The 21,935-nt window shown below is 35.7% G+C and overlaps 2 protein-coding genes across 2 annotated transcripts; both read right to left on the bottom strand.

The window, feature by feature from the left end:
- Positions 1–19,909: 19,909 nt before the first annotated feature.
- LOC130674543 (uncharacterized) lies at positions 19,910–21,503 on the bottom strand. Its single transcript, XM_057479895.1, has 2 exons — positions 21,403–21,503; positions 19,910–21,322 (listed from the first exon to the last, which is right to left on the bottom strand). Exon 2 carries the CDS (start codon positions 21,159–21,161, stop codon positions 20,646–20,648), a length of 516 nt encoding a protein of 171 aa, XP_057335878.1. The 5' UTR covers positions 21,162–21,322; positions 21,403–21,503; the 3' UTR covers positions 19,910–20,645.
- LOC130674168 (uncharacterized) lies at positions 20,070–20,570 on the bottom strand. Its single transcript, XM_057479438.1, has one exon. It carries the CDS (start codon positions 20,568–20,570, stop codon positions 20,070–20,072), a length of 501 nt encoding a protein of 166 aa, XP_057335421.1.
- Positions 21,504–21,935: the final 432 nt, after the last annotated feature.

Raw genomic sequence — 21,935 nt, 5'->3', positions numbered from 1 at the left:
CAGAGTAGTACGAGTAGATAAGATAGAAAGTGAGTAGGTGAGTCAAGTAGGTAGTGGTATGGGTGATGAAGGTAACACAATAAAGAGACCGAGTATTGAAAGAGTAAGATTAGTGAGAAGGGGAAGTAAATGTGAGTCAGTAGAAGCGGTGCTCAGAGGAAAAAGAAAAGAGAAGGAACAAAGAGGGGAGGTTAGACTGTCTAAAGAATTGGAGGAGGCAGAGATGTCTAAAAGAAGTAGGGTAGTAGTGAGGATACCAGAGAAAGAGGGGAAGGAGGCAAAAATGGAGGACATGATAAAAATGTTGGAGGGGATAATGAAGTCAGAGTGTGGGAAGATTGGTGGAAGAGCTGGCATCAGAGGCGAGGAAGGAGAGGGAGGAAATGAGAAGAATGTGGGAAGTAGACAGGGTGGAAATGGGAAGAAAAATAGAGGAGTTAGAGAAAAAAGTAGAAAGCTTAGAAGAAGGAAAAAAGAAAAATACAATCAATGCAGAGGGGGGGATCAGATAATGAAGGAGGGGAGAGAGGTGATGGGATCGAGGGAAGGAGACTTAGGGGTTTGGAAGTTAAAATGGATAAGAGGGAGAGGGAGGCTAGAAGGAAAAACATAGTGATTAAAGGAGTTAAAGTAGGAGAGGGGAAAGAATTCGTAAAGGAAGTAGAAAAAATATGGGAAAAAATGGGAGTAAAAGGGAAATGGAAACGATGAGAATAGGTGGGGTGGATAAGGAGGGGCAAGGAATGGTGTGGGTTGAGTTGGTGGGGATAGAAAAGAAAAAGGAAGTTATGAAAGCAAAAGAAAGCTAAAAGGAGATCGGAAAATAATAGACGATGATGTAACAGTAGATGAGAGGAAGACAAGGTGGAAGATAGAAAGAGAAGCACAGAAAGAGAGATTGAAGGGGAATAGGGTACAGGTAGGATATATGAAAATGTGGGTGAATGGGGAGATGAAAATCTGGGATGAAGTCGGGGAGGAGTGGATAGAGAGGAAGTGAAACGAATAAGGATAAGGGATAGTGAAGAAGGTAAAGAAGGGAGGGAACGCAGGGTAAAAGAGGGGGAAGAGAGATAGAGGTATATAAGATAGGGTTTTGGAATGCAGCAGGACTGAAAAATAAGCATAAAGAGTTTTGGATGGGCATGAATAAATGGGATGTGATAGTGTTGATAGAGACGTGGTTGGATGGAAAAGTGTTGGGTAAGGCATTGAATAATTAACTAAACATGTGATCGTCCAATCACTTTATTAATTAGAAGCAAACTGAATAAGAGAAAAAAGAATACATATATATAATTTTAGTAACAGCACAATTTGCATTAAAGGAGAAAGGAATGGATGATGCGCATGCGCCGTTGTCATTCCAACACTTCCCCTCAACGGTAGCATGCTAAATAATTTATTTAATTTTTAATTTTTATTCAGTTACAAAGCCAATAATGTTAACCATGGTCAAAGTTTTCTGCGCCCCAATGCCTTGGTCAGGATATCCGCCTCATTGGATTCAGATGCACAATAAATAATTTTGACGATGTTTTTCGCTACCAAATCTCGAGTGTTGAATCGAGTATCTATGTGTTTGCTTCTACTGGTTGGGCTGGCTGCCTGAATACTAGCGATACATGGTTGATTATCTACGTATAATACTGTAGGTTGGTGTAAAATATTAACTTAAGAACTACATTAAATATTTATTTGCTGGATCGGGATGGTGAAAGAAATAAGAAGTCACTGATTTGGTGTATTGTCCATATTTAATAAAAATAAATCACAGATAATAGCGTAGAGTACAAGAGTCGATCACGAGTTCATATTAGAGCACTTATTGAACATTATTCGATTGCATTTGAGTTTAATTGAGTTAGTATAAATTGCATGGCACCGTACACATGAAATATTATATACATTATATATAGAGCGCAGTTTACTTAAAGATTGAGTTTTTGAGTTTAATAGATTATGAGTTTTCTATAATTTACACGGCACCATACACGTGAATTAATGTATACAAAAAGAGCGCAATAAAGAGTAAATTATTAACAATTAAGGATTTACAAATATCATCAATAGTTCGAGTATACATTTTGTCACAATTAATTTTGATACGCGACATTGAGAACGAGTAAGAGCCGAGTATGAACTTAATAGATGCTTAGCGAGCCGAGTCTGAACGTATCATAATTACTTTGCAGTCACAAATAAAAATTTGATATTGATTTTTGAGATTAAGATTACTGGATGACTGAATGATGACATCAGTCACACCAGTTGACATCATGTCCAAGTAAATAGTTAATCGATGAGTAATGAAAGTAAATATAATTAAGAATAATTGTTTGTGGCTGCAAAGTCACGTGATTGCGAGCATATGTATATATATATATATAACCGGCATGTTAATTTGACACGTGGTCAACACAAAATGATCACAGATTTTATAAATTAAATTGAGAATGAAAATAAAAAATATAGATGAATAATAATACCTGATGAGTTTGCGAGTGGTAATCAAAATTAATTAATTAACTGAGCACGATAATTAACACGATGTAATTAGAATAATAATACTGACAGCACGTGGTGTTCTATGCCATGTGTTGTAGAATAATGCCAGTTGCCGCGTAGCTGGCTATCGAGTTGAAATTCCGAGTATCAGAGGGCGCGTCGATAGCAGCACCTCTGGTATAGTAGAGCGTCGAGTTATCAAATGTTCTGGCGCGTACATTTGAAATTTACGCAACAGTTGGTCTTGTACTTCGTCTAGAAAATTGAGAAGTTTCCGTAACCAGGTACACTTCCTGGTGACCTCAGACAGGGCTACTATCTCCGCTTCGGTTGAAGAGATGGATACGCATGTTTGCTTTTTGCTTATCCAGGAGACAACACCTCCAGATAGTTTAAACAGAAAACCGGTGTTAGATTTCCGAGAGGATCTGTCTTCGGCCCAGTTAGCGTCCGCAAACCCGATGAGTGGCTGGTCTTCGAGTGCATTATGATTCAGTTTTAGCATATAATGTTTAGTGCCTTTGAGATATTTGCAGACGCGTTGTAGCTCGTTCCAATCTGTTTGACGAGTTCTCTTGATATGTTGTACCCGTATTGCCACAGGTGCTGCGATATCTGGTCGGGAATTCACAGAAACATATAACAATTTCCCTATCAGTTTACTATAAAATTCTTTAACGATTTCAGGTGATTCAAGACGGACCTTTTCATAATTTGCATCCATGGGATAGCTTGATGGCTTTGCTTCTTGGAGTCTCGATTGCGAGAGAATTCTTTCAATATAATTCTGCTGATGGATGAGAAACTCGCCAGCTTCGTTTCTTACAATCTCAACTCCTAAGTAGCAGCTAACTTCACCTAAGTCTGTGATGCTGAACTTCTGCCTCATTGCGCTTAAAATTTGGTTTAAACTTGTAGAAGATTTACACGCTACCAATATATCATCCACGTGTACCAGAAGATATGTGATAGTATTGACTCCGTGTTTATATAGACATGGATCAGCATCAGACCGCGTAAAGTGGAAATCTGTTAGTACTTGGTGAAGTTTTTCGTTCCAAGCATTGGCGGCTTGCTTTAGTCCGTAGAGACTTTTATTCAGCCTGCATCCCCAGTCTTCATGATCGTTGTTTTCATATCCGGGGGGTTGGGTCATGTATATGACTTCTTTCAGGTCTCCGTTGAGGAAGGCAGTTTTTACATCCCATTGTCTTACGTAGTAGCCCCTTTTTCCAGCAGTTGATAGCATACAGCGCACTGTGGATCCTTTGACTACCGGAGCAAACACTTCTTCGTAGTCTACCCCGTATTTTTGGGAAAAACCCTGAGCTACTAGTCTAGCTTTAAATCTTTTGGTTGAGTCATTGGAGGTAGTCTTGACTTTGAACATCCATTTGCACCCTATGGGTTTTTTATTCCGCGGAATGGGTTCAAGGTCCCATGTGTTGTTTTCATGTAGTGCGTTGATTTCCTCAGACATGGCCCTTTTCCAATGCTCTGAGTTGGATCCTTTTAAGGCCTGCTCAACTGTCTTTGGTTCATCATCATTGTTACTATCATCGTCATCATCATCATTGTTATTATCAGCTTGATCACCATCTTGGTCCTCAAACGTGATATCAATGACGGGTGGTTGGAGCAGTGTAGGTGTTCTTTCCTCTAATTCTTTGTTCGATATTGGATTTATTGAGATATCTGAATGTATATATACTATCTCTCCAGTGTTCTCAGAAATCTGTGTGTTATGTTTTATAGTTGTGGATTTTAATGGCGTACCCTCGATACCTTCCCCTTCATCACGAGCTCCTTCAATGAACCTTACATCCCTGCTCGTGATGACCTGTCCTGAGGACCTTTCCAAAAGACTATAGCCTTTTGAGTCGGGAGAGTAACCAATGAAAACACATTCCGTAGCCTTGTCATCTAGTTTCGTTCTTTTCTGTTTCGGTATATGCGCGAACGCTTTACATCCGAATTCCTTCAAATGTTTCACATTCGGCTTTTTCTTCAGTAATACCTCGAAGAGTGTTGTTTCTCTCCTACGAGTCGGGAGTCTATTTTGCAAGTAAACTGCAGTTACCGCAGCTTCTCCCCAATATTTATCCGGTAATTTCGCATCAATTAACATAGTCCGAATGGCTTCAACTAAATATCTGTTCCTTCTCTTTGCTACGCCATTTTGTTCCGGTGTGTATGCTGTTTTATGTTAGAATTTTATTCCTTGATTTTGTAATTGCTCAGTTAGCTCATGGTTTACGTATTCTGTTCCAAGGTCAGATCGAAAAGCCTTAGGTTTTCGCCCAAATTGTGTATGACAAAATTCAATAAAATCTTTCATGACTTCTTTTACTTGTGATTTGTTACGTAACAAAAATATGTATGTGTATCGGCTAAAATCGTATATGAGGGTCATTATATACCTGCGTTTTCCCGGCGTTTCCACAGGCATCGGCCCACATAAATCAGTATGAATTAAATCCATGGCTTCGCTAGTACAGATTTTAGATCTCTTTGGAAATGGTGACCTCGACATCTTGCCCTTAATGCAGCTCTCACAGATCTGTTTCACAGAACACTTATCAATTTTCATGTCTTGAACTAAATCGTTATTTAATAATTCCCAAATCATCTTAGGATCACGATGCCCAAATCTATTGTGCCATTTGTGTATACAATTCTCTGGATGTTCTATTGAAACAGCAAACGCACATTCAGGGACTCGTAATTGATAAACGTGTCCTGATTCATCTCCGACAGCGACTTCATTACCATTGTTGTTGAAAATTGTCATTTTGTTATCTTTAACTCTCAATTGATAACCAAGCTTGTCTAACGATCCAATAGATATCAGGTTACAGTCGAAATCTGGGACGTAAAATACACGTTTTAAACCTAACGAATGTATTTCTCTTTTTTCTGTTAAACATTCAACTTTTCCTTCCCCTATTCCCAGAATTTGGCAAGTCCTTATCGGTACTAATCCTCATTGCTGTCTCACATTCTTCACTTACACTCAAACTTTTACGTCTCTTTTATTCACTTAGCAGGGTTGCTTTAAATACATCGATAGATAATTCTTCTTCTGGCCTTGTCGCTAATACAGATATAAGGGTATGATACGAGGCCGGCATACTTCGTAGGATTATCCACGGCCCAAACTCAACTGCACTTCTGTTTCCAAGAGCCATGAGATTATCTATAAGCTCCAGTATGCGTGCTATATGTTTTTCCATATCCTCGTTTTCCAAAAATTTTAATTGTAGGAGTTCAACAATTAAAGTAAACTTATTTATACCACTAGCTTTTTCGTGATAGCTTTTCAAAGCGTTCCACGCTTCTTTAGCTGTACTTTTATCTCTGATATGACTGATTTGCGAATCTTCTACTAGGAAATAAATTGTTCCTAACGCTTTGTCATCCCGAATTTCCCATGCCTCAACCGCTGCATCTTCTGTAGTAGGCCTATTCGATGTGACCGCTTTCCGAATACCTTCTCTCTTCAGCAACTTTTATACCTTAAACTTCCATGTCTGATAATTGTTGTTATTGAGTATTACAATACCGAATGCTGTTGAATTGCTGTCCGTTATCTTAACCACTTTAACTGAAACTTTATTTTAAACTGAACTTTACTGTAACTTAAACTTTAGCTGTATGTTAATAACCTGGGCCCATAACCTTTGTTGGGGAAGGCATTAAATAATTAACTAACCATGTGATCGTCCAATCACTTTATTAATTAGAAGCGAACTGAATAAAAAAAAAAAGAATACATATATATATAATTTTAGTAATAGCACAATTTGCATTAAAGGAGAAAGGAAGGGATGATGCGCATGCGCCGTTGTTATTCCAACAAAAAGGATGGGATGGGGTAAATAGAAAATATAAAAAAGGGTATAAGTGAGTGGTGCAGGACGCGGTAAAGGCCGAAGGAAGGGGGAGAGCGAATGAAGGGATGGTGTTGGGCGTAAAGGAGGGAACAGAATTAGGAAGACAGCAATATAGTGAGGAGAATGGATGGTTAGAAAGAGAGGTGAAACTAGGGAAGGATTAGTGGGGGTTTATATAATAGGGATTTAGATAAAAAACTAGAGTTGATCTCGAATTGGATATAAAGAAAAGGGGAGTAGAGGAAAGTGATAATAGGAGGGGATTTCAATGCGAGGACAGGGGAGGAAGAAGGGTTCGTAAGGAAAGTAAATGTTGGAGAAAGGGGAGTGAAACGCAAGTCTAAAGATAAGGCAGAAAATAAGGATGAGAAGAGATTATGTAGTCTCATAGGGGGAGGAGAATGGAGAATTTTAAATGGGTGTGTTAAGGGGGGCAAGGAGGGTAAGATGAGGAGTGCAAGGTGGAGAAAATGAGGGTAAGGGAGAGTCTGAGGGCAGCAAGGGAGAAGCAAGGGGATGCAGGGAAATACAAGGAAGAGAAGAGAAGATATAAAAGGTTATGCGAGGAAAACAAGCGGGCGAAGAAGATAGGATAGGAGGAAGAGATTAAAGCAATAATGACGGAGGAACAGGTTTGGGCGGTAGTAAACAAGGAAAGGAAGGAAGTTAATGGAAGTATTGAGATAAAAGAATGGGGTAGTTACTTTAGAAAGTTATTAGAGGGGGGTAGAGAGTAGAACAGGTGAGGAGGAAAGGGAGGAGGAGATCATAGAGGATGAGGAAGAAGACATAGCTCTTCAAGAGATAAGGAAAGTAGTAAAAGGGCTGAGGGAAAATAAATCGATGGGGGAGGATGGAATCTCAAATGAGGTATGGGAATATGGGGGAGAGGAGGTAATTGTAGCGATTTGGGAGTTATGTAGAAAGGTATGAAAGGGGGAAGGGTGGCCGGAAGGATGGAAGGAAGGGGTAGTGATACCCATAGTAAAGAAAGGGATTGTAAGTAAGGTGAAGGATTACAAGGAGGTAACACTGACGCAAACAACGTACAAGGTGTATGTAGGGGTACTGGAAAAGAGATTGAGAGAGGGAGTAGAAAGAGAAGGGCTGCTGCCACCGAGTCAGGCTGGGTTTATGAAAGGGATGAGAACAGTGGATAACATCTATGTGCTAAACTATTTGATAAAGAGTGAAATAGAGAAGCATAAGTGGAAGATGATGTTACTTTTCGTGGATTTGAAGGCGGCTTTTGACTCGGTGGACAGAAAGAAACTGTTTGAGTGTATGAGAAAGAGGGGTTAGGGAAGGATTGGTCAGGAGGTGTGAGACGATTTTGATAGAAACGGTGAGTGAAGTTAGAGTGGGTAAAGAGGGAGGGGAGAGGTTTTGGACAAAGAGGAGATTAAAACAGGGGTGCCCTTTGAGCCCACTATTGTTTGTGATGTTTCTGTCAGACTTGGATGAGGAGTTGGAAAAGGGGAGATGGGGAGGAGTAGAGTTGGGAGAGGGGAAAAGGTGTATGTGCCGGCATATGCGGATGATGTGGTGTTGTTGGCAAAGAAAGAGGATGAGATGAGAGGAATGATTAGAACGCTTGGGAGATACATAACTGGGAAAGGTTTGGAAGTAAATACGAGGAAGACGAAAATTATGAGGTGTAGGAAGGGTGGGGGAAGGGGTCCACTGCGTTTTGGGCTCAAGACGAAAAATCCCCGACAAAATATCTCTGCGACTAAATATGCCCGACAAAATATACCCGCGATAGAAAATCCCCAGACAAAAAATCCCCGATATTATATTCCTGTGACAAAAACTTCCCGCGACAAAAAATCATCGTAGCATAATATTAATGAAAATAATTGTTCTTTATATATTTATGTAGTTGAAGTATGATGGTTTGTTATATATATACATATATATATATATATATATATATATATATATATATATATATATATATATATATATATATATATATATATATATATATATATATATATATATATATACACATATATATATATATATATATACATATACATATATATATATATATATATATATATATATATATATATATATATATATATAAATTAATATATATATAAATATATAAATATATATACACTAATGCAAAAACTTAAAGGAGCAGAAAAATTTTATAAATTTTTTAGTGATTTTTGGAAGGCTGTAACTTGGTGAAAAAAAATCGTATCGAGAATTTAAAAAAAAGCATTTTATAGCTTGAAATCTCTAGTTTAGGTGTATTTTTTTCGAAATTTTTTAAAAGCTCCGATTATTGCGCAAACATGAGAAATACCGCGAGCCAAAAAATTTCTAAATTTTTTTTTTTTTTCCGAAGAGCCCACGGACCGCGGGAAAATTCTTTCAACTAAACGAATGCATACATCGTTTAGCAAATTTATTCAGCTTCAATTTGGTTTTTTTTTTAACCTCGTAGGACGATTTGTCGCAGAGATATCAGCCTTCAAACAGAAAATGATCCTTTTGGCTTTGATCTTCGATGTTTCAGGTATCAATGATCGCACAGAAAGTTGAAGGGCGGCGTTGATAACTTGAATGAATTCCCTACAAGACCCTGTCATCATTTTTTGAAAAAAAAAATTTTTTTTATTTTTAACATCCATTAGAAGAAAGTACAAAAAAATGACTTTTTTTGGTTTTTTAGTAAATCAACCGCTACTCTGCAAATATCGATAAAAAAAATAATGTTGCCAGGGACTTTTTTAGCTTAATATACCCCCAAGACCCCTGTAAATTTTTAAATTGATCTATCGAACCGTTTTTTGGGAATCATCGATCAAAGTTTAGCTAATTAATTAAAGGAGCAAGTTTTGTTCCTTTAATTGTGTAATCATAATCAAAATGAAAAAAATTTTTTTTTTCGACTTTTCTCAAATTTTTGCGTTGGTAACTCAGCAAATGAAAGGAAATGACAAAAAAAATAAAAAATTTCCAAAAAATGTCAAAAAAAATCGAAGAAAAAAAAAAAATTGAAACTTGTTTTTTGTGTTCTAAATTTTTTTTTTTGACATTTTTTGGAAATTTTTTATTTTTTTTGTCATTTCCTTTCATTTGCTGAGTTACCAACGCAAAAATTTGAGAAAAGTCGAAAAAAAAAATTTTTTTCATTTTGATTATGATTACACAATTAAAGGAACAAAACTTGCTCCTTTAATTAATTAGCTAAACTTTGATCGATGATTCCCAAAAAACGGTTCGATAGATCAATTTAAAAATTTACAGGGGTCTTGGGGGTATATTAAGCTAAAAAAGTCCCTGGCAACATTATTTTTTTTATCGATATTTGCAGAGTAGCGGTTGATTTACTAAAAAACCAAAAAAAGTCATTTTTTTGTACTTTCTTCTAATGGATGTTAAAAATAAAAAAAATTTTTTTTTTCAAAAAATGATGACAGGGTCTTGTAGGGAATTCATTCAAGTTATCAACGCCGCCCTTCAACTTTCTGTGCGATCATTGATACCTGAAACATCGAAGATCAAAGCCAAAAGGATCATTTTCTGTTTGAAGGCTGATATCTCTGCGACAAATCGTCCTACGAGGTTAAAAAAAAAACCAAATTGAAGCTGAATAAATTTGCTAAACGATGTATGCATTCGTTTAGTTGAAAGAATTTTCCCGCGGTCCGTGGGCTCTTCGGAAAAAAAAAAAAAATTTAGAAATTTTTTGGCTCGCGGTATTTCTCATGTTTGCGCAATAATCGGAGCTTTTAAAAAATTTCGAAAAAAATACACCTAAACTAGAGATTTCAAGCTATAAAATGCTTTTTTTTAAATTCTCGATACGATTTTTTTTCACCAAGTTACAGCCTTCCAAAAATCACTAAAAAATTTGTAAAATTTTTCTGCTCCTTTAATTTTTTGCATTAGTGTATATGTGGTGGTTCGGCTTCACTCCGCGAGGTGACATTCACAACTCACGCTTCTCGCAGTATCTCGTCCCTATGCCTGTTTTAATATATAACATTTCCAACTTGTAACTTCCAACGAGGCGTCTTAGGTGAGGTGTACGATAGACACACTTTTTTTTTTTCAACAAACATAAATTGTCCATCATTTACTTCTTAATTTTTAAAAATAACACTTATAGATTATTAATAAATTACGAATCAATCAAAGAAATTCATCTTACGATCTGATTCATAATTACGATATCTATTTTTTATATTTTTGCATTGCATAGTGTTGATTAGCCATTCATATTTTTATCATAGTGTAAATCTGAGATTACAGAATATATATTTGTAAAAATTAGTTTTTATATTTATAAAATTTTCACTTGATATTTATTTTTTATTGTTGTTGATAATATACTTTATGAAATATGTATAACAATATGCCGTTTTTCACAGATTTTGTGTGCGTAGAATTATAAAATATATAAACCTATTCGCTTGAAACAATACTGTACCCTTTTTCCACAGGTTACATGTGTGTAAGTATAAAATATATCAACCTATACGCTTGAAATAGAACTGTGCTATTTTTCACAGGTTACATATGTTGTAATTATAAGAAAATTGGACCAAGACTTTTTGGAAAATTCTCGTCAATGAAATAACTGATATTAATTAATTGTCATGGGGATATTACGTGTGGGTTTATTTTGTCTGGGGATTTTTTGTCACGGGTATATTTGTCGGGGATATTTTGTCAGAGGATATTTTGTCGTAGGGATATTGTGTCGGGGATATTTTGTCTTGGGCCCAAAACGAAAGTGAAAAAAGGCGCGAGTGTGTTCGGGCAGGTATTGGGGATAGGGAAAAGAAAATTTGGAAATGACCGGGGTAGAAAGATTTGGCTGTTCGATAAATTAGTATGGTCGGTGGTGAGCTATGGAGTGGAGGGTTGAGGATGGAAGAAATGAGAGGAGGTGGAGAGGTTACACAAAAGGTTTCTAGGGTGGGTGTTAGGGGTTACAAGGAGACTGTCGGAATATATGGTTAGAGAGGAAGTAAGTAGAGATGGGCTACCGGTAAGAGCGCGGATGAGGGCGTGGGGGTATGAGAAAAGAATAGAAGAAGGAAAGGGTGGAGTTTTGGTAAGGAGATTGATTGATTGATCGATTTATTCATACCAAGGCACAGGCCAAATGGCTAATTCGAATACAATAAAATTTATAAGTACATAAACTAACACATAAATCAGAAAAATTTGAGTTTCTTCAATTCAACTAATAAACAGCTAATAAACTAAGTTAAATAAAATTAATTTTTCAATTAATAACAGCAAAGAACTAAATCAAATATTCAAGTAATAACAGCTGGTAAAAGATCAAAGTTGTGATTTGGAACACTTGGAATCCTATAGTAATTGTCAGAGGGTAATTTTCAGAGATATTGTCTACTTTTACAATAATATCATTAATGATCCAAATTTAACAAATATTCAAAGATCTTAGAGTAGGTAATAAATGAGAAAAAGAATACGAGCGGGAAAAGGAATAAGGGGTGGGAAGGGGAAAGAAGAGAATATTATGAGACAAGAGGGTGGGACATAATGGAAGTAGAGAGAAAGTAGAGAGAAAGTATGAGAGGGGGGAAATGAGTGGGGAAATCATAATGGTGGAACATAGGAAAAGGGAGTGGGAGGAAAAGTGGGAGAAGATAAGGGAAGCGAAGGGAAACCGAGAATATAAGTATACAAAGGGGGTAGGGTTGCCGGGATATCTGAAGAAGGGTTGGAAGGAGGAGAGGTGGAGAAGAGTAGCGAAGTATAGGCTAGGGGATGGAATGAATGGAGGGATGTACTGGGAGAAGAAGAAGAAAAAGATACGTAGGGTTTGTAGTCTAGAGGAGGAAACGTGTGAACATAAATGGGAGGTCTGTTAAGGGTTTGGGGTAGAAAGAGGATGGTAGGAGATGAGGAAGGAGGTGTTGGGAGAGGAAGGACAAGGGAGAAATTGGTTAATAGAGTTAGAAAAATTGAAAGTGGAGAGGGGGGTAGGTAGAAAAGGAGCAGCGGAAACGGAGGTCAGGGAGTAAGTGAGAGGGAGAGGAGGAATGCTGGATGCAAAAGAGTTTTTTCTTTTGAAAAAATTTCTTTTTCTCTTTTGATCCTGGGAGTGGAAGGATGTGTGGAAACGGAAATGCAAGGAATTGTAATGAATGGAATGGAATGAAGTAGGTTAAGGAATAAAATGTAAGGCGGTAATTTTAAGTGTTGAATTTTATGTATTTCGTTTTTTGTGTAATTATATATGTATTTAGGGGACGGAGGTCCAGTTCGTAACCCGAAAGGGAAAATAAAGAACCAAAAAAAAACAAATAAATAAGTAATAAACGAATTACAACGTTGAAACTGAGGAAAATAATTAACGAATAGAAAAATACATAAGCGACCTTCAAAAGACATGTCCAGGTATCTAAACGACCAGGTAGTAAGCCGGGACGTATACTGTAACCATAATCGCTGTTGCCGCATTAACATAATTATATCGGTAGAAATCACAAACATAAGTTCATTAAATATAAATTATCGGTAAGCTTTAAACGCGTTGTCTCTTCAATATTTAAAAATGAGATGATCAATTATTTTTGAAAATACGAATTCATTAATATAATCAAATACATTCAGTCAGAATTTATGTATGCGTTATCAATATGAATTTTACATTCATAAACCGAAGTTACAAAGACATTGGTTATTAAAGAATTTCTGAAAATAGTAGGCTTGAGGTAAGCAAAATATGTTGAGAACAATATACAGAAGGTGAAGGTTGAGATCAGGTTTAGTAGTAATTTAACAACCCAAAAATGTTAAGCTGCACATGTTTAGTATTTTAATTCTTATCGACGCTAGTCGTTTTCAGATTCTGGTAAAAGCTTGTCTTTAATAAATTCTGCGTTAAAAATGAATGTCGCTTTAAAAGTAGCGAGTAAAACTTACGTTGATAGAGAATTCACATAACGCAAGTTATGGTAAAATATAAAAACTTAGGTATACCTAACTAATAATGTGTATACACATAACAGATGGCTTCAAGGTCATGGTACAAAGGTTTTTACTAAATTAAGAATTCTCAAATACAATTGTTCGTTCAGTCCGCATCTTACAAGGACCCTTATTTTTATTGCTTTACTACGGTACGAGAGAAAATTGACTACCCGATGAAAAAAGATTTTATACAATTGTATAGAATTATATATCAATTATATATGGACTATATATAATTATATATAGACTATATATAATTAGATAGAAAAAATGGCCCGATCCAATTGTATACAATTTATGATTATATAGAATTGTTTATAATTATATAGAATTGTATATAATTTGTATAAAATTGTATATAATTATATAGACTTGTATACAATTTGTATAAAATTGTATACAATTTCTATACAGTTGTATACAATTGGATCGGGCCATTTTTTGTATATAATTTTATACAATTGTACAAAATCTTTTTTCATCGGGTAAAGACCAGATGTTGAAAACTGAGGATTATGAAAATCCTAAAACTACAAGTTCTAGTCGGAAATGCATTTGTCCTTTCCATAGATTTTATATTATTTATGTAAATATGATAATATTTTCAATGCTTGACGGTACTAATGGAAGGAAAAATAAATTGAGTATTAATTTTAAGTTATTGACTCATCTGAGTGTTTATACGTACGGCCATTATCAAATTGCCTTGTTTTTAATACTGATAATATAAAAACTTCCGCGATAAATAAATTATCCTTGAACTGGCTCAAATATTTAACAAAACTTCAACTAATAATTAAACAATACTTTCGACACAAAATATTAAATTCAACCTTAAACATTGATCGGTACAATCATACCAATCATTAGTTATCAAAATTCTAATGCAAATACATTGTTATACTCGTAAGTCAGAAAAATAAATAGTTTCCGAAAACTAACCGAGTTAATAACAAGTCGATTGAAATGACTGGGTTAATTGTATCAATTGAATTGGCTTATCGTATTGACCGGAAAATTCGAGAGGAAGATAACTGGGTAATTATAAAGCGCTACAATTTACAATTCTTCTAGATAGTTGTAAATCAAAATTAGCCGTAAATTAAGTATATTTCTGAAGAAAGACATTAACATATGGTATCAGTGATAAATGCATAAGTCAAAAATTAAAATTTTCATTAACTTGAAGATGCTGCTTCAGACATTTTTATTACAAGTTGTACTGTACAATCTGTTTTATAATAATAGATTGATAAATGGATAAAAATGGAATGGTTGATAGCACATGATAGAATGTGTGATGTGTAACAGGGTAAAATAGATTCCCATGACTATTTATTTCTTCCTAAATTGGATTTGTCCAAGGTCGATAACTAATCAGTGAGACCCGAACATCCGTCCCTTTCTTTGGCTAATTAAATTAATAAGGATGAGTTTTCCGGGAGTAAATTGAGGAGTCCCGAATCGAAGAAGATATAAGGGAGTGCAGAGCCAAAAATCGAGAGTTAGTCGGACGACCGAAGGCGATAGACGCCTAAGTGAGGACCAGAGTTAGTGAATGACGAAAGTGATCAGACGCACTTAACTACAAAGTAATTGTATCTGAGTCTACGTCCGCTTCACGTGGAACGAGGCGATCATTTTAGTTATTTAACATCTTTATTACCAGGCCCTCAGAGGCCATTTGCTTAATTAATTATATAACATTCTAATGCGTACTGATCATTGACAGATTTCAATCAATCAAAACTTAATAATTATATCCTTTGGCGCACAGAGGCAATAAATTAAGGAGCGAGAAGTTATTGAGGCAACGGAAAAACCTGGGAATTTGAAGATATCAACATCAGCTACTGAACCACACCCGACGGCAGAACAACCGGTGAATCCATCAAGTGTTTATTTATTTATTTAACGCCAATCGGCAATATACAATAACAATATAATATGAAAAGGGAATAACAGGCAAAATAACGCTTTTAGCGATGGATTGTAGTATAGCTACTCTAAGATAATAAAAAACAGACAGATAAAAAGATAAAAAGATTGCACGTGGAGGGGTTTGTGGTTAGCCATTGTAAGTGTTGCTGAAATTATATCTGGAGGTAAATTGTAATTAATTAAGGCCTCGATTAATTTCATTGACCTGGTAGTCTCAGGCCCATTAGCCGTTTCAACCTCGCGTTAATTCTCGTGTTTTCAAAAGTTCTGTCGCGTCTTGTTCTGCCTCCATAATTCATCCGTAACTCTGAATTATTTTATTCAAGGTTCTTTCGGCCGGAATGAAATAATTTCCCGCGTAAATAGTCTTGAAAATCTCAATAAATGTCTCATAGTGTCAAGAAATTAATTCAGGCTGGAATTTATTCCAGTGGCCGAATCAAATATTTAATTTACTCAATTAACGTCAGTAAATTCAGGACCCGAGTGACGCTAACTCACTGGCCGAATTTCTAATCAAATCGTAACGTAATTCTAGTCGTAATTGAACTATAAATTAATTTCGAGTTAATTAATTAAAATATCTAAATAAAATGAAGTCATCAAAAAGACGCTAGAATTGTGATGAATTTTCATTAAGTAAATGGAAAGAAGCGAATTATTTTAGTGTCCCTTGTTATGTCTGGATTCAATTAATTAATAATAATTAATTATTGGAAATGGTCGAGTGGGCCTCAGTGAGAGGCACCGGGCAAACAGGGTGATTTTCCTAGAGGATTAACTCTAGGTTTTATTTTTATTGTGAGAACTCGAACGATAAACCCCGCAGGGGCCTCTCTGTAGTTTCGATGCAAAATTTGGATGCAATACGTTAAAAAATTTGGTAATTTCACCTACCTTTCATTGTTCGTTGCTTACTTTCAAGTTGGTCTTTGGACTGCAAACTCCCGTGGACGGCTTCTGTTGGTCCCTGATCGAAAGATGATTTGGTTCAGGAAGAAGGGATGCGGTTCTTAATATTAGAAATAATCTAAGATGCAGGTTTTCCCTAGTGATGAATGATTATTCAATATTTGCTCTATGGGCTCGCCGTACTCAGTTCACAAGATGTTAAATTGTTCTTAACACTAATGTTCTTTTTACTTAAATCTTTGGGATTTACACTAAACTATTAAAACTTAAACTTACAGGTTTACACTTTGAATTTGTTGAGTCTTTAGCTCATATGAGTTCGTTATGAATCCCCGACTCCAGCAATTCACTCGGACGAGAATCGCTGTTTATACACTTGACAATTGTTATAAAAATCACCCACGCCTCCTCGTGTTTTACGCGAGACGATCTTCCCGTGGGATATTATAGCAACTTGACTGTTAGATTTATTTAATCAAATTGAACTAATCGGTTCAAGAAAAATAGAAAATAGAAAAAGAGGGTTGCCTAAACGTAACACAGTTTAGAACTCACGCGGGCCAGTAAGGAAGATACATTAACTTCTCAAGCGTTATAGGCAGCCGCCTTTGGTGTTCGTTGTTTTTATCACCTCGGTTCACGATTCTGGAGGTAATAATTTAGAATCTATAATTGGATGAATTTAAAATACAGTCAAGTGTAATTTCCTGATTGGAGGAAACGTTGACGACGTGCAACGAGGTGTTGGCCGAAGTTGCTATCACTAAAATTATTAACGCTGCACTTTACAGCGAGCACGGCAAAGAGGCCCCTTTAAATATTCGGCAAGCCGGATGTAACACACTGGTTAAGAATACTGATTGAAAAGAATTGAGAAGTAGCCACTCCATGCAAACTGTATATCTATATATGCAACCAAAAGAATTTAAATTGTTGAAAAGCATTCGAAATTCATCATTTTTAATTCTTTTCAATCAGTATTTTTAACCAGGGGTGAAGTAAATTAATGTATAAAAATAGTGAAAATTAATTAGTGGTAAATTTATTAGTGAAAATTATAAGTGGAAAAATTAATTAATTAATTCAATTTAAATAACAAATTAATTAATTAATAATTGAAAAATCAGTGAGTTAAATGAATTGTTGAAATTGTAATTAGAATCGAATTAATGTGGAATTTTTATATTGAAAATTTATATTGAGAATAAGTGTCATAATATATTGGGTGAAAAAGATTGTGATGACATTAAAAGTATGAAACAAGTAGAGTCTTAAATAGAGTCAAGTTAATGTGAGGTAAAGGAAACGGTGTCTGTGATGTAGGTCCGGTGAACAAATTGAAGTCAGGTTTAAGATTATGTCCGGTGGACACTAGAATTAAGGAAAATGCCGGTTAACGTCCTGTGGACGGTTTTGAAAAATTAGGAATTAAGGAGTAAGGTTTAACGTCTAGTGGACAGGTTTTTAACGTGTGTGTGTGTGTGTGTGTGTGTGTGTGTGTGGGAGTGTGTGGGAGTGTGGAAAAACGTCTAGGAGACGAATTTAGTTTGTCATCAGATTATAATCTGATGATGAAGCTATAGCTTGTCATAAGTTACTTTGTCATAAGATTATAATCTTAATAATTATTAATTGTTATCAAAGGGAAAATAAATTTAGAGCAAGGTGCTTACTTCAAGTAAAATTAAAATTTGGATTTTAATAAAATTTATTTCAGTTTGTTCATCGTTCCTCTTATCTCTCACAAAAAATATAATTTTACAACGACCCTGATTGATTTTTGAATAAAATTTAAACAACATCCAGTTCCGAAAGGCCGAGTTCATCTTTCAGTGGCGCCCTATTATTCGACCATAATACTAGGTACTACCAGACTTAGCAAGCTAAACACTCTGTCATAGATGAAACTCCATGTATTGAATATTACTAATTAAGGATTTCATAACAGTTGCAAAATAATAATTGTAATTCTTCTGGAATAAATAGTTACTGTAGACGAGAATTTTATTGGGATTGTACTGCTGTTGGAATCAGTTAGTAGGGGCTCACTGGGTTAGTCGCTGGAAGGTTGCGTACAATACTTATGGGTTTAGTTATATACCAGTCACATGATACCAGCTCAAATGACGGGCTGCGTAAAAAATTACTGCTGAAGTACACTGGGCCATGTCAAATCACCAAGGTCCTCGACAAAGACCGTTATGTCGTTGAGGACGTCAAGGGAGCGGAGCGGACACAGAAACCCTATAGTGGGGTATTTCCGGGTGAGAAGCTGAAGATGTATGGTACAGGGGTCAGCGACTCCAACTCCTGTGACAGCTCAGAGGATCCTGATTCAGCACCTGCGCTGCTGGGTACGATCCTTATCTACATTCAGGCAGAAGGGGGCCTCTAGAATTGCGAAAAGTCGTAGAGTATGACCTGCACCGGTTGGTGGGGTTCTAGAGGCTGGACTATTGGAGGAACTGCGAAAAGTCACACTTTGTGTGGCCTGCACCGGTTGGTGGTGGTTCTGACGAGAGTAACAAGGCACTTGAACTGCGAAAAGTCGTAAAGTACAACCTGCACTGGTTGGTGGTGGTTCTGGAGGCTGGCAGAACTGCGATGGATCATGAATACGATCACACCGGTTGGTCATGTTTCTGAGGGCTGACAGTCATCTCGAGTTGCGAAACGTCGTAAGATACGACCTGCACCGGTTGTTAGTGGCTTGGGTAACTGTAGTTTTGATGATCTGGCAACATTATAACGTTGCCAAGGTCAGCAAGACGGACGCATGGTGCTACTCGGAAAACGTCAAGAAGTCTCGCATGACTTTAGCATGTTGCATGAAATTAAGGCAGTTGGGCTGCACCCACAGCTGCCTATTCACATGTTGTGCATTACCAGGAGCACAAATTACTAATAATTTCTATTGATATAGAGTTTTATTTATATATTATGAATGCAGATAATGCTTTATCCGGTTTTTTCGGAAGAAGTGGCAGCATGATATTGCATGATAAATTACACTGAAATAATACTAATAAGGTATGAATTAATTTTATAGATTAAAGGTAAAGGCGGAGTTGAGGCGCAGTGATGAGAATACTTGAAGCTTCAACTGACTATTTGCCGCGAGGACGCGACCATCATCAGGACGGCCGACTGAAAGCTACTCAGTCAGATCTAAACAGATATAACTATATCTGGATTGCAAAATGCATTAGACATGAAAAGGTCTTATCATATCTGCCCAGATCAAAACAGATATAACTGGCTGCGTAACATTTGACCCGACGACATAATACCCGCGACAAAATACCCGCAAGCCAAAATACCCGCGACAAAATACCCGCGACAAAATACCCGCAAGCCAAAATACCCGCGACGAAATACCCGCAAGCTAAAATACCCGCGACAAAATACCTACAAGCTAAAATACCCGCAACAAAATACCCACAAGCTAAAATATCAGTGAAAAAATACCCGCAAGCTAAAATACCTATAAGAAAGTAGATACTCAAATCACGGTGCTTTAGAAAAATTCTTATCATAAATAAATTGATTCATCATCCAATATATTTTAGTTAAGTCAACGTAATTGAGTAGTCTATATTTAATATAATAATATGGTACATTGATAATGCATCAGTTTATAATTATAATAACAAATTATCAATAAACCATTTGCACTGTTATACTTATTATTCATTTTAAACATAAATTCATCATAATAATCTTTTAATGTACATCATATTATCATCTAATTATTATTTTTATGACTGAAATTATCTAAAAAAATTTTAATGAAATGTAAATAATCAACATATTAAAATAATATGCGAATACTAGACTCTAAAGCCGTAATATACCCGCGACATTTTTAAGGTATTGCAACTTCAGATTGGGGTCGTATGCGGTAACAATTCTTTTTAGGCGAACATCATGATTGAGGTACTGACACCGTCGTTTAACCAAAGGTACACCAGTATTTAGTTGTACTAGCTTCAATTCAAGAATTGTCTGCTCAGATTTCAGTGCAGTTACAAATTTAATAATACTAGCATGATGAACACGAACTAAAGCATTGAAAGAACGATGCCAACCTTCAATACCGTTGTTAGATCGAGTTTCATCATTTAATACGCTATTATAACAATTCCACAATTCAATTCTAAATAATGGGTCATTTCGATCAACTTTATTTCGTTTTAAGACTCCAATCCATGTTGATTCGAAATAATCTAACATCTCACTTAGTTCGTTTTCATATTGAATATAACCTTCAGATTTTATAAGTTCATTATAAGCGGTGATCACGTCATTAGTCGGCACAAATGCAATCGCCATGAGCATTCTTATATTTTCAGCAACACGAATATTTTTATTATACAATTCTTGTAAGCCTTTGGCCTGAATATTTCGCCATATTCACTGGGTATAATGGAAAAAACATCCGCTTACATGTACATCGATAAAAACATTCTTAAATGCATTAACAAATGATAATTCATAGTCAGTCAACATTCGACGTAACATGATATTATCAGGTAGCAATTCTTTAATTTTTTGCAGAATCTGTCGATATACAGTTTTAGATTTCCGTGATGACAACATATAAACGAGCGGTAGTGTGTGCCCATCAATGACTCCGTGCAATGAATACAATTGTTTAAATAAAACAGGCACGGATCGAAATGTGCCATCACCAGCCCAAATTTCACATTGAGATAATTTCATTAGATTAGCATATGTAGTGAAAATCATAAAACGATTGTTGTTTTGTCCACTGTCATACTGTAAAAAAGTTTTGTTCTTTTCTGTTAATTTTAATTCATCTGGCAATGTCAAATCATGAAGAGTTTTTCCTTCAACTTTAGGTATTTTCTCACTACGAACGCGTTGAATCATACGTTGCATACTTGAAATTTTACCCAATCGAGACATAACTGGTGATTTAACATCTTTGACTACATCAGCAATAATTCCTAACGGTTTACTATCGTTATTCACAGCACGACGTTTTAAATTACAACGAACAACTTTAGTTTTAATTTCAGATACATCACCAGCATGATGGTGAATTGGAGCATCACCAATAATTTCACCTATCAAACAAGTTTTATCGATTAAATAAACGTAAATTAAAAAGTAATAATTTAAATTTTCTTAGAACTTAAAGAATTACCATTTTTTTTATCAGATGTCGTGTGGATAATAACAGAGCATTTCTTTTGGCGGTTATGTTCGATACATCTCCACGTAACACTATTTTTATTATAACTTTTACAAGTGTATAAATATCCATCATAATTTAATAAATTTTTCCCTTTTTGGGACTTTAGATATTTTAATGGCATCACTAATAATCAAAGAGATTAATAATATTCAAAATTCACATAAAAATTCAAACAAAAAGAATAATGAACACGTAATAGTTGTGACTTTAATATAATATAATCATGGAGAATAGAGACTGTCTCTATTCTCCATGAATATAATGTAGAGCATGACTGCATGAAAATTTACTTGACAACTAAATACTCATTGAAACCATAAGATGGCGGGGTATAAAAATTCGATTGATATAATTAATTGTTAAGTTATCAGCAGGAATTAGCAACAGATATTTAAGCTTGCGGGTATTTTGGCTTGCGGGTATTTTATCGCGGGTATTTTGGCTTACGGGTATTTTGTCAACGAGTATTTTGTCGACGGGTA

This window comes from Microplitis mediator, chromosome 9 (assembly GCF_029852145.1).
Source record: "Microplitis mediator isolate UGA2020A chromosome 9, iyMicMedi2.1, whole genome shotgun sequence".
Lineage (NCBI taxonomy): Eukaryota > Metazoa > Arthropoda > Insecta > Hymenoptera > Braconidae > Microplitis > Microplitis mediator.
This window is presented reverse-complemented; position numbering and strand designations above follow the sequence as displayed.